Source organism: Paramisgurnus dabryanus, chromosome 7 (assembly GCF_030506205.2).
Source record: "Paramisgurnus dabryanus chromosome 7, PD_genome_1.1, whole genome shotgun sequence".
Lineage (NCBI taxonomy): Eukaryota > Metazoa > Chordata > Actinopteri > Cypriniformes > Cobitidae > Paramisgurnus > Paramisgurnus dabryanus.
This window is the reverse complement of record NC_133343.1, coordinates 11,177,954-11,191,814: the sequence shown is the minus strand read 5'-3', so window position 1 is coordinate 11,191,814 and position 13,861 is coordinate 11,177,954. Positions and strand designations below refer to the sequence as shown.

At 37.9% G+C, this 13,861-nt stretch overlaps 1 protein-coding gene across 5 annotated transcripts in view; it reads left to right on the top strand.

Moving 5' to 3' along the window:
* Positions 1-13,861, top strand: part of agap1 (ArfGAP with GTPase domain, ankyrin repeat and PH domain 1) — a 178,810-nt gene that overhangs the window by 94,413 nt on the left and 70,536 nt on the right. For 3 of the 5 annotated variants that reach the window (XM_065240021.1, XM_065240019.1, XM_065240023.2), the window contains exons 2-7: positions 1,636-1,694; positions 1,944-2,031; positions 7,388-7,402; positions 10,312-10,397; positions 10,706-10,847; positions 11,670-11,804. In XM_065240021.1, the coding sequence (XP_065096093.1) occupies positions 1,636-1,694; positions 1,944-2,031; positions 7,388-7,402; positions 10,312-10,397; positions 10,706-10,847; positions 11,670-11,804 (525 nt within the window). The remainder of the gene's footprint in view (positions 1-1,635; positions 1,695-1,943; positions 2,032-7,387; positions 7,403-10,311; positions 10,398-10,705; positions 10,848-11,669; positions 11,805-13,861) is intronic. The other 2 variants (XM_065240022.2, XM_065240020.1) reach the window with 1 other exon arrangement.

The window sequence follows — 13,861 nt, the reverse complement described above, 5'->3', positions numbered from 1 at the left end:
TATGACCCTCCTTCATTGCAATAGAAGGAGAAATGTACACTAGGTCAAACGGTAGCTTTCCAACCAGCTTGAATGTTGTGCAGCTGTACAGGGCTCCAGACTAACTTTTTTCACTAGGAGCACAGTGGCCCCCAACTGAAAATTTTAGGGGCACAACCAAAAAATTTAGGGGCACACAATTAAAATCAACATGCTAACCAAATAATCACATTTCTACAAATTTCCACTGTATTACTTATACATACTTTGATGATAGATGCAGAAAGTACAATGTGCTGTTTCAAATTCAGCGTCACATAAAAAAGAAGGTCAAATTTACTGGTCGCACATGTGCGACTGGATGTAAAATTGAGTGGCGCACTCTCAAATTTTGGTGGCAATCTGGAGCCCTGAACAGGGAGGAAGCACCTTATTTTGATTTTATTTTCATACTGGAATTGTGACATCTGATACACAGCAAAAACACCAGTGTTAAATGTATTTGGTGGTACTCATATAAACACCAGCAGTGTACATTTACCACTGGTGATTTTGCAGTGTAGGAGGCTTTGAGTTGCATTTGTTTGAAAATACAGAAATATGAATTTAGGTCAATATTGCCGTGCCCTAGCATCACATGGATCCTTTGCAGAAAGGCCATGCTAGTATGCAAATTTTATAACTGAAGTCAAGTGCATCATGTGTTTTACTTAAAGAAACACTCCACTTTTCGGGACTATTTTCAGGCACTGGGTCATGTCATATTGCGCCTACTGCACCTATGGTACGGCATCAAAGTTTCTTGATTATTACGCCGGAATGAGAGTATTGTGCCTAGCCATAATGGGCTAGAAAATTGCAACTTGTAATTTGTCTTTGGTCATTTTTGAGCGCGATGCTAATGGTCTAATCAGATTCAATTAATTATGCTAAAGGTGGTATCGCCAGACTCGTAGATCGGCTGAATATATTCCAAAATGGTAAAACTCAGATGATTAACTCTAGGGGAGCTGGAAAATTAGCCCATTTTCAAAAAAACTGCAGTATTCCTTTAAGGAGCAGTATTTGATTGGTGGCTATGAAGAGCATTCCATTCCAGTTATGATGCTGCCTTTGTAAACAGTAGGTAACAATTAACTTTGTAAAAATCAAATACACCAAACCGGAATGTCTACCCCAGCCTAGCCATTTCATTCGATAATTGAACGTTCCCGGATCTCACAATTCAACATATTTTTGGCAACTCTTCCCCTGCTGACATGGATTTGCATGCTTATTTCTGGGTTTCTCAGATGTCTTCGGAGCATTTGAGCCCACGCTGCACCTGCAGCCACTATTGTTCTGATGTAAAACATGTTGGGCAGCTGAGCGTGGGGGCAGTGCAGTCAATGTGGGTTCTAATCAAGACATTGCATATTTGGTGGTTCACTGTACTGAGCCTGTTTTTGCTTTCATGTATTGTAGTTGTGGAGTAGTGTGTTTATTTGGTACATGCTTGAATATATTGTCTGTCTGGTTTTTTGCTGCTCTTCGCCTTGAGCAGTGTCTTACTCATCTAGTTCTTACCTGTAAATAAATCTGGACAGCAGGATACAAGCAGATGTCATTTTGATCCAAATTTTCAATTCAAATAAAGTCTTTCTGTTTGTGTTGCAGATGCATTCGTCAACAGTCAAGAGTGGACACTCAGTCGCTCAGTACCAGAGCTCAAAGTGGTGAGTTTGTTTTTCATTCCAAACATACAAACATTGATTTGCATTATTTATAAGTTCTTACAAAGGTGAGGAGGTGCAGCCCTAACCGTATTGTGCCCCATGTAAAATTGGCAGTGCTTAACTGGCAGCCTGCCCCAATTTGAATTTATGAGGGTTATTACAGGTAGTGGCCTATTTGTAGATGTTACTTTTATGATGCCAAAACATCTGAACCCTGATAATTTTGTATGTTTGTATTTGTGCAATCAGGGCATTGTGGGTAACTTGGCGAGTGGGAAGTCTGCACTTGTGCACAGGTATCTGACGGGGACGTATGTGCAGGAAGAGAGCCCTGAAGGTAGGCGTTTTGTCATCACCTCTAGTGTTACTGTTAATAGGTCTGTATTAGGGTTGTGACTAGGGCTGGATATCGATTCAGATGTTCTAGATCGATTCGATTTCGATTCACAAGCTATCAAATCGATTCGATTCCGATTCTCGACTTGTTTTTTTTTTTTTCGATTTTCAATTCAACTCAATGAATATATATTATATTATATTATATTATATTATATTATATTATATTATATTATATTATATTATATTATATTATATTATATTATATTATATTAGAATATAGACTGAATGAATGAATGACAGGCTCGCCTCTCGCTCCTTGGTAAGATCGCACAAGGCAAAAAAAAAGGGTGACATCTAGTTGAGAAGACTAGTAATTAGATTAACGTTAATCTTATGTTCAATGTTTGTGGAAATAAAATTGGGAAAAAAACAATTTGTGGCCTGTGAGACACGCTGGTAAAAAAAACCTTGCTTACATGCAGCACAAATGATAGCACACAGTGTGAAAGGCTTTATAGGGATCTATTGTTTTAGTTTCAGCGTGTTAGCGCGTGTCACATTCGCATCACTTTATTGTGCCCAATGTGAAAGCACACTATTCAGCTATATTTTTCTTCGCATCAACTCTCAAATCTCATTTACATCTTTGTGTTTTCAAATACAGCACGTCCAACCACGTCTGATGTGTTGATGGCAAACATCTGGTTTTCACATGTCTTGTACCTGATTGCAGTGTGGCAAATTTAAATATGCACAAGCTAATGAGATTTGAGAACTGTGGTGCAAGAAAATGTTTTCTGTAAACATTGATTTAATTTTCTGTTCCTTACACAAAGCTATTACATCTCATAGACTTGTAAGAGTTGAAATACACTTTATGGTTCTCATTTGGTGTCTATTTTTTCTATTGTACAGACTATCTCTAAAGTTTTTTTTAATGTGCTAATATGATTCCTCCCTAGTTTTCAGTGCTGCATGTACATAAAATCCTATGCCTATGTTGCAGATAACCTTTCTGTATCTACTGTCTGCTTTCTGTAATTCTCCTCTGCACATCTGTTGTTAGTGCGTTAGCTTGGTAAAGTTTCTCGGGAGGACTTTGCCATACTCAACATGTATAATTGAGAACATTCATGCACTCTGCTAGGTCATCACAATATGCTCTCCTCCTCGAGCAGAGATCTGCTTTCAAATGCTCCCTGTGTAAATATTTCATGCCTTTCATGACAGTTATTATGTGGCCATGCTAAACTGGCCATTCAAATGACTCCCTCATGGAAAGCTTAATAAAGTTTAGGAATTTAATTCAACAGCGTTTTTTTTTTGTCTGTAATTTGAGGTAATTTATTCTAAACAGTGTTTAGTTAAAGTGGGCTTAACTGAAGTCATGTAATGGCGCTTTTCCATTGCATAGTACCCCACGGTTTGGTTTGGGTCGGGTCAGATTACTTTGGGGGCTTTTCCACCGGGTGCTGTACGTAGTACCCAATACTTTTTTTTTAGTACCACCTCGGTCAGGGTTCCAAGCGTCCCAAGCTGATACCAAAACGGGACACGAAAACACTGTAGATCACTGATTGGTCTGAGAGAATCGTCACTAAAAGCGTCATCGCTATAATGTAAAAGATTAGCTTTACCTTTATGCTAGCTTGCGCTCTTGCAGTCTCGAGTAAACCTGTTGTCATTTGTGCTTTGCTGTAAGTTCCCAAACTCCCTTTTAGGGATGAAAAACATCCACAGGTTAAGAATGAAGAACACGATAACAGTTTTTTCCAGACTTACAGTTTGTGGTGGCACATTTGAGACGCGCACGTCCGCATATATGCTTAAATGCAATGATATGAGGCTCAGCCGAGCGCGTTGACTGACGCCACGAATGTTTGTACTAAAAACTGTAATGTGAGACGGTGGTAGTGATAAACGCGATGTGCAAACATTTATTTGTGGTGGTCAATTTAAATTTTGTGGCGGACTGAGAAATAAATGAATGTATGGGAATTTACAACGACGCTCTCACTAGTATGATGTCATAGCAGTAGGCAGCGCAAATATAACGACACGCCTATAATCCCTCCCACTCTGAAGTGTTACTAAACTCGATAGAAAAGCTAACCAAGCCAAAGTGAGGAGAGCTGACCCAAACCAAACCGTGGGGTACTATGCAATGGAAAAGCGTGCTTGGGCGTCCCTAACAGAGTATGAGGTCACAGTAAGTGGACTGACAGGCACTGATCATCTTTCGGGTTCTCTTTTGCTCCTCACCCTATAAAACCAAGCCACTGCATACCAGTGGTCAGCGGGAAATCGCCCTGAATAAGAAAAAAGAAAAACAGAGATGTCAATTGCCTGTTTGCCACAGTGAATTATAGCACAGTGCGCCAAAGGAAACTGAGAGCGAGATCAGAGAATGCTGAACTGCAGCAGGCTAAAGCGACACAATCAGACGTGTCACTTTGACACCAACACCTCATCTAACAGCCTCAATAGAAGTGATGTTAATTCAGAATCAAAAATGTTTCAGCAAAAAAAAAGTTTTAATTGAATTGCTGAATTTACATTCCAGTAAAACTACCATGCCCTTAAAATGTTTTCCTTCCCTTGTTGTTTGAAGTTTCGCCATTCTGGTTTTAAAAATAGTGTTTCCTAGCTTTGGTAGAGTAACCTCAAACCTCAAAACCGCTAAATACAGCTGCTACAGATTTTTACAGAGGGCTCCGCAGTGAAAGGCGGCCACATGGGTTTTTTACCCTTCCCCCTTCATCACATATACTACATGAATAGACACATTCTCTGAGCTCATTAAGAGATATTATCACAAGAGCAAATGTGTGCGTGTATGTTTATGCAAGAACAAAAAATCCTTGCCGGCCTTGTGGTCAGAACCCAGAACCAGCCTTAAACTGTTCAAAACCCAGCACCACGTATGGAACAGCAAATCTTGTTTTTGATTCTGCCACCACAATCATGTTTGATTTAGGAAAGCAGTCCGGTGGGGAGCGGCAGTTTTGTGTGATTGTGCAGACTGTGGCGTGAAAAGCCACTTTTATCTGTGTAAAATATCACAAATGTGTAAAACTCATGTGGGAAAGGTTTCCTTTCCCAATTGCAACCCATGCAATTGAAAGTCCCAATTTGTTGCGAAATGTTTATGGTCTGTCTACCGAAACTTGTTAACTGTTGCCTATGATGGTTAAAAATGTGTTATTATGATGTTAATCATAATGGTGTGTGAAAAGTACTTAATTAACAAGTAAAATAAAACATATATTTTAGTGCTGTGCATAGATTAATCTAGATATATTTTTTGCATAACATATGAGTTTGTCCTGTGTGTAATTATTATGTATATATAAATACACACACACACACAGTCATGTATGTATTTAACAAACATTTACATGTTTATATATATTTATTTATATTTTTATATATTCCATATTATAAACTAATAAAAAGCAATATACAAAATAAAAAAATTCTTATATGTATATATATGTATATGTATATATGTATGTATGTGTGTATATATGTGAATATATATGTATATCCATGTGTATATATGTATGTTTAAATATACATAATATTTACACACAGCACAAACTCATATATTATGCAAAAAAATTACTTTTATTTTGTATGAGATTAATCTAGAGTAATCAATGCCCAGCCCTAATGTATTTACATATGTAATGTAAACAGCAGGGAAAATGGAATTTGACAAAATATTAAAACTATGGATTAGTTGTTACACTGTAAATACAGCTGAACAGACATTTAGTTGTCTATTATGTTGATATATTATTGCCAACGTTCAACAAAAAATTATTTGTATTTTTTACTTATAGGAATAATTCAACCAAAAATGAAAATTAGGTTGACATTTACTCGCCACCTAAAAGTGTTATAAACCTGTATAAAAAAAATTAATTTTGCTGAACACAAAGGAAGATATTTGAGCAATGTTGGTAACCAAACAGTTTTATAGCACCATTGACTTCCATAGTATTTTTTCTACTATGGAAGTAAGTGTTGCTTAAAAACAGCTTGTTTACTTATATCCCTCAAAATAACTTATATTGTATTTAAAAGAATAAAAAAAAGTTATACAGGTTTTGGAACAACTTGAAGGTAAAATGAGTAGATAATAGTCCCTTTCACACATACAGTCTTTACTGGTAATTTACTGGTAAATTGCAGTTAACATGTCATGTGTGAACAGAACCTTTCCGGTAAATCAGTGCTCCCAATTTACCAGTAAGACAGGTTGTAAGATTAACAGTAATTTGCCGGTAAGCGCTGTGTGTGAACGAAAAATATAGCATTACCGGCATTTAGATGACGTCAGACCGCGCTGACAGATCGGGCGGGCCAATCAGAAAGTTTTTTATACAGGTGACGCAGACTGTTTACGGACGTTTCCACACACATGTTGCTTAAAAGTCGAGCACACCTGAAGTTAACATCCACATTTCTTCACCAAAGTTGTTTAAAACAGCTTACCATCTAATTGCCAAATTGCCGACATCCTTAGCACACCATCTGTGAAGCCTAATGTGCAAACGCGCAGGTTCCGTTTGACGCCGCCTAACGCAATGTTGTTTGGTCACGAGCAACTTCGCGACCGTTTGCCACAGATGTGAAAACAACAAAATACGGACCGTGGATATTAAGTCATAACCCGCCGTTTACAAATACGACACGGACGGAGCTCGCCGGCCGCGCGCCACAGGTAACTTCCGCTTTCTCTCCGAATTTACCGGTATTTTGATACTGATGTGTGAATGATGTCTTACTGGTAAAAAGACGGAATGTCACTGCATGTGTGAACAGCACATTTTTGTATTTACTGGTAAATTCATTCTGGTAAATTCATGGTAATTTACCAGAATTACTGTGTGAAAGAGGCTATTGACAATTTTTTCATTTTGGGGGAACTATCCCTTTTATTTATTTTTTTTCTTCTTTCTGTATGTAATTTTTTATTATTTACGTTCATGCCCAAATATTTTTATAATACAAAAATGTGTTTAATAGCGAATTAGTTTTACCTTGCTATAAAAAATAAATTATTGTTGCTTTTTATATATATCTATCTTATCATGACAACCCAATTGGGCATGTTTGACCAGACTGTCTCAAGAGTAAATATATGGAATTTTGACTGTCTCTCCTTAACACAGACAGCACCATGACGTTAGATAAGATTGGAGCGAATAAATGAAAGCTGTGCTTGTTTCTCTGTCTTTATCTCTGTTTAACTGTTTCTTTAACTGTGACTGTGCATGTTCAGCTGGGCTGCTTTATGATTTGAGTTTTCTTTTATTCTCTTTTTCCTCGGCTGCTTCTTTAACTAGCTGACGTGGATGCAGGTAACTATTTGCTTTCTTGTCTTAATTTTTCTGGTCTCTACAAGAGAGTTGAGCAGATGGTCTGTCCTGTGTGGCTTGTTCAGCAATGTTTCATGAATTTCCATCATGTTTTTGTTAAGAAAAGACATTATCTATATTACAAATGTACACAAATTAATCATTCTTGCAGATTAAACAGATTTTCTATTTGGTCATTGCAATTATGCATGCGTAACCCTTTAAGAACAATTTGTGAAATAATGGTTTGTGCACTTAAAATTTGTATAATTACCATAAAAATATGCTTTCACAAAATTTTTATTCAACTTCTTTTTATAAGTAAATTATAATTGCTTGTTTATTGTCAATTTTGAAAACTATTAAAAAGAATCAATTGGAATGAAAGTGTAAAAAAGCATTAAGATCAAGCCACAGTACAGGAGAGTTCACACCTTCTCTCATAAATCCATTGTAGTTGTGACATCTTCCATCTCATTCATTTCCTTTGTGAATCACCAATCACACCTTTGCAACACCCAGTCGGAGTTACGGTCCATCATGACTCTGAGTCAGTGTCATTGGATGTCAAACTGTTATTTCTTTGTGTGTTTGTTTTTGGATCTCACTGTGGTGGGGTTAGAGAATTATTTTCACAATATCAGTTTCGTATGATCAGCTATAATCTGTGCGTTCACAAGCCTTGCTTATAATCACATGAGTCAAACAGCTTTACAGAGACACAGCCCACAATGTAATTAACTCAAGGGTGTGTATCTTACTTTAATTGTGCACTTGGCCTCTCTCTGTCTCTCTCTCTCTTTCTCTCTCTCTCTCTGTGAATATGTAAAAATAACTGGGGATTATAAATAACCAGGTCCAGGCTATATGTGCATTAGCTGTAGTGATGCTTCTCCACTTCCTCTTCCCTCATAGCCAAACAGACAAACCGTGTCATTACAGATAATCCGACCGTCCTTTCCAGCCTAACCGCCGTCCCCGAACTTCTTGCCCACACACAGTCATCGAGTCTCTGCTATTTGAGGATTTATTTTCTCTGTCCTGGCATGTTGCGGTGATTTCTAAAAAGCGCATTAACTTTGGCATCAGCAATTTTGGCATTCAGATTTTAAACACCCGCGTCAGGGAGAAAACCGGAAAGAAAGAATAAACCATCACTGAAAGCAGTTGTGATCTATGCAAGCAAGATGTTTGCCTGGTGCTAAAACCTAGTGAGTTGCCTATTATAGGGAAAAAACAATTTTATTTGTTTACTGTAACCCAACTGCTAAAGTTTGGTACTAGTAATCCTAAGGATATTGGTTTAATTTGCATAGAGCTCACTGATTAAAAGTGTATCTTATGTGTATAAATGAAAAAATTAACAAGATTCCAAATACTAAGGCAGCATTGCATGTATCTGAAAACAAACTTTTGAAATCAATTGCAAGTCGAATCTATAGGGTTTCGAACAGGGCTGTAGGGCTGCTATTTCATCATGTATTTCAACATGCAAGCCATCATAATATCACTTATAATAAGAAAATATAGTATAACCCTCAATGTAAAGTAAATGTAGAAACACCCCAACAGGTTTGAATATAATTTTATTTTAGCATAATAACTCATAATCCTAGTGCAAAAGCCTCTTTGTTAATAATCAAAGAAACAACTGGAGGTCAAAGAGGGAATTTGGTGTCGTCTGACTATTGAAAGTCCCACAAGGCCATTAAATTGAGGTAATTCTTGTACCAGATGATTAGCAGGATTGAGCTGTGATCAGGTTAAGACCTTTTATCATCTCCATGAATGCCCATCTGATCCTCTTACACTTCAGCACTCCCCTCTCCTTCACCCAACAGAAAGATCTCTGATCTCCGGCTGCTTCTCTCACCAGGAGCCTCAGAGGTCCAGAGGTTATGCGTTTATTCAAGATCCTTTGACCTTTCACTAGAACAAACTTTTTGTGTGTGTGGACCACTATTTGTAATCAAGAATTTTCGCGGACCACCTCATAATAGCCTACTCATAATATATGATGTCTACACACAGTCCTGAATTTATCTGCACCTCTAAATAGGCTTACTAGCAATAAAACTATAACTGGTTATCACATCAGTACAACAGATTCTTAAAAAATATTCTTAAAAATATATATTATTTTATATTTTATTTTGCCTTTACACGGACCACCTGCAGTACCCTCACGGACCACTAGTGGTCCGCGGACCACAGTTTGGGAATGGCCGCACTAGAACGTTGAATTGCATTGATACATGCATAGCTATATACGCACATAGATATTGAACACTTGAAAAAAGTGCTAGAGGTGCACAAAAATAGCACACGCTAAATCCTCGGGGCAGAAAAATGTGGTAATCCATTTTAAGCACAGCTTCTGTTATGCATGTTATTATACCATGAAAAAAATGCATGCTATATTAAAGTTTTAGTTTCGGTTTTCGTTATTTCTTAGATAAAATATCATATACATGTCGGTATGTTTCAGTATTCCACTGTAATGTCGACACTCACTGCGCACGTGAGTATGTAAGTTATGTGTCTGGAACGTGTAATGGAAGTCAGGTAGTTATTTCTGTTCAGCACAAAGCTTCCAGAGTTAAGCTGTGATGGTCATTGTAAGCAAAAATCTGAAATGAAATCAGTATGCTGGCCTGTGGATAGATTAAACATTTGTAGTCTTTCTCATTTGGGCCTTTGTATTTAAATCATAGAAGGTTGCCAGAAATTGTATTTTTTAGTAGTAATTTTTCCTTATATGATGTTTCTTAATTGATTTGTAGAACAAATAACATAGTTGGACATTCACTGATCTGTTTCCATTCCAGTCTGCAGTTCACTAATCATCTCATTTTAGAAATTTTGAATAAGCATTTTTTGGTACTTTTATTCATTGACTCTTTATTGAACAGGGGGACGCTTCAAAAAGGAGATTGTAGTTGATGGACAAAGTTACCTTCTCCTCATCAGGGATGAAGGGGGCCCTCCGGAGGCTCAGGTGGGTATTACCAATATCTCCTTTGCATTGTTTTTTCCTTGTTGGCAGGATCAGAATGTTTTTACTGCATTATAAAATCTGAAAGGTTGGTTAAAACACTATATTCGTTTTTTACAGAGCAGTTGAAGGTTTTAGAGATCAGATAGAACTATGAAGAATGTGATTTATAAGTGGCAAATGATGCATTTTAGATGAACACATTTTATGAGGAGTTTATGAGATACATTTTTCTAAATGTAAGCCTATGTAAAAAGAATATTGTTGTAATGATGTTTCTCTCTCTCCCACTTTCTATAATTCTTTCTCAGTTTGCGTTGTGGGTGGATGCGGTGATTTTCGTCTTCAGTCTGGAGGATGAGATCAGCTTTCAGACTGTTTATCATTACTATAGCCGTATGGCCAACTACCGCAACACAGCAGAAGTGCCCCTGGTGCTAGTGGGAACTCAGGGTGAGTGTGGTACTTTGTGGGAAAAAAACTCCTCCAAAAGTCATTCATACAAAGGGGAATTGGCCGACAGTCCAGCAATAATTTTAAAGACTAAAGTGTGTAGTCTCAAGACACAGTTTGTTGATAAATTATTAGGGTTATGCGTTATTATAAAAAAATACTTAATAGACTTTAAATTCATGCAGTTAAAAATATACATTATAGTTCTGTTCTATTTGCTAAAATTAGTGCATAACCTACTGTATAACCTATATTTCAGGTCTGAAGATAGTTAGAACATGTTCATTGCGCACACACTTTATTAGATCTTTTTACACTTTAATGCAAATGTGTCTCATAAGGCTTTATAATCCATTTATAAACATACATAGGCATACTGTAAATAAGTAATGCTTCTTGTGCTTACAGTATATAAACGCTAGGGGGCACTACACTCCTATTAATAAAAGGCTAGAAGCACAGCTCATCAATTTATTCAGTACTGCAGGGGTAGGCATCGTCAGGCCTGGAGTGCTGACATCCTGCAGATTTTAGTTCCAAACCGAATAAAACCTTGCCTACCTGTTGTTTTCAGGTGATTCTTTAGACTCTAGAGTCACATGAAAACTATGTATAGGCAAGGGTTGTAGCTAAAATCTGCAGGACATCGGCACTCCAGGAAAGGCGTTGCCTACCCCTGCGTTCTGCCTTGCACCTAATTTTATTAAAAGTGTTTGATAAGATAGTTAATAAATCTAAAGCCTCTCACACTTGGTGTGGCCATTAAGTCTCATTCATTTTATATATTAAATCTCTTCATCTTTTTATCCTGACTATTTGTAGATGCTATTAGTGCAGCTAACCCTCGTGTCATCGATGATACACGTGCTCGCAAACTGTCCAATGACCTCAAGAGGTGCACCTATTATGAGACCTGTGCCACCTACGGCCTCAACGTGGAACGCGTCTTCCAGGACGGTAAGTGTCTATGGATTTACATTACATTGACATTTATGCATTTGGCAGATGCTGTTATTCAAAGTGACTTACAGTGCATTTAAACCCATGAACTTTGTGCTGTACGAATTTGATTCCTGTTAAATGGATTGTTCTTTAGGAAAAATATTGTCCTTAAACAGTTTATGTAATCTATTTAGTTTAAAGCAATCAGAGCTTTAACTATTAATGTATCACATTAACCTTTGGTGGTAAATACAACAGCTTGTTTCACTGAGTTGCGGTTTTAAAGTTTAAAGTTTTTTAAGTGGTTAGTGGCCTAGTGGTTAGCTTGTTACAGAGAGTTGCCAGTTTGAGCTTCACGGCTGGCAGGTTGCGACTGGTGCCCTTGAGCAAGGCACCTTAACCCTAATTGCTCCCCGGGCGCTGTAGGGATAGTTTCCCACTGCTCTCTGTGTGTGTGTGTTTTCACGTCTTACAGTGCGTGTTTTTACTTCTCATTGGGACACTTTTACTACTTTTCCTAGATTCCTATGAAGTGTCAATTGCTTGTCATACCTACTTTACATCAGATTAATGCTACCACCGGTCATAACAAAGCATGCCTGGATAATCATTACTTCCAAATTATGTAGGTTACAGCATAAAGAAGATACAAGGTCACTTTGCTGTGGAATAGCCTGGCCCAATCTGGTTAATCAGTTCTTAATTACAGACTAAATGGCCCATCTCTTGTCTCCCTATTGCTTTTTGCATTGCGCAGATCTTTGAAGTATGAATTTCAGAGCTCAAGTTGCTGATCTGTGTGTTGAGTTTTCCAGGGGTGCTTTGAGAAAGCTAATGAAGATTCAGGAGAAGTGATCTATTTCAAAGTCTTTCAAAGTCATCTGTTTTGATTTTTTAACTGCACATTGCCACGGAAAAACAGGACCGAGCAGAACAAGGAGAGTCTGCCTGTGTCAGCGTGGTGCCGTAAGGGGGGATGCTTAGGACGATTCTAATGGCCCATAAACTTTTAAAGTCCCCAGCCATGGACTTAAGGGCGATTTATAGTCGTGCGTAGGTGCTATCCGTAGCCTGTGCGTAGCTCTGCGTAGCCTGACGCGCACCTCACAAAATTCCTAACAGCGCGTCGGCTCTACGCGGACCGCAAGCTCTGTGATTGGTCCACCAGAACCCCTCCCGTCAGGTAAAAAAACTGCGTCATAGGTATTTCCGGTTGAGACGGTGAAAACAAAGATGAGCCAAGTTGAGGAGTGATTTAACTCAAACTGCAACATAAGTCGCTGTTTATTTACTTACATCATTGCTGGTCTTCTCAAATTATACACAACAAGTTGCTATTTTTTCTTCGTTTGTGGGTTAACTTGCTTAGCTTCTTCTTCTGTGACGACTTCTGCTGCTACTGTGGTTACACGCGTGATTACTGCCAACCAGCGGTTTCGCGTGTCTTTGCACGTCGACGCGGACGGCGACGCACAAGTATAAATAAAAACCGACGCGGAACCTACGCCGTCGCTGCTACGCCGTAGGACCTACGCACGACTATAAATCGCCCTTTAGTTGGGCTCTTTCTTACTCGCTCCGTCCGTTTTTAGTCTTAAATTTTTAGTGCATCCTTGCCGAGCGATTTAAACAGACAACTTCTGGCCGATACCGATATTAAACACTTGTATACAATCCTATACAGTTGGTCTATTAGCTAGTTTATTTCTGCATCAAATTATTTTACTGAACATGGATTGGATCTAATTAACATTCAACTGACCAACATAATAAGAGAGGCACAAATTAAGCTAAAACAAATATAAGACGACAGCATGACAACCTTCAAAGGTGGTTTTTGATATTCAGCATTTATTTTATAAACAAGATTAACTATTTTTTTTTACATATAATGGATTTCTTTATGCAGTTAATTAATAAACAATCGGTATCGGCCTTTCTCGTGCTATTGCCGATATGCCGATGGTTTCAAATTCATAAAAAAAGTCCGATTAATATCGGCGGCCGATACATCGGTGCATCACTACTATAAATGCAGTTTACATAACGTTAATGTGATGCTGGAGCATAAG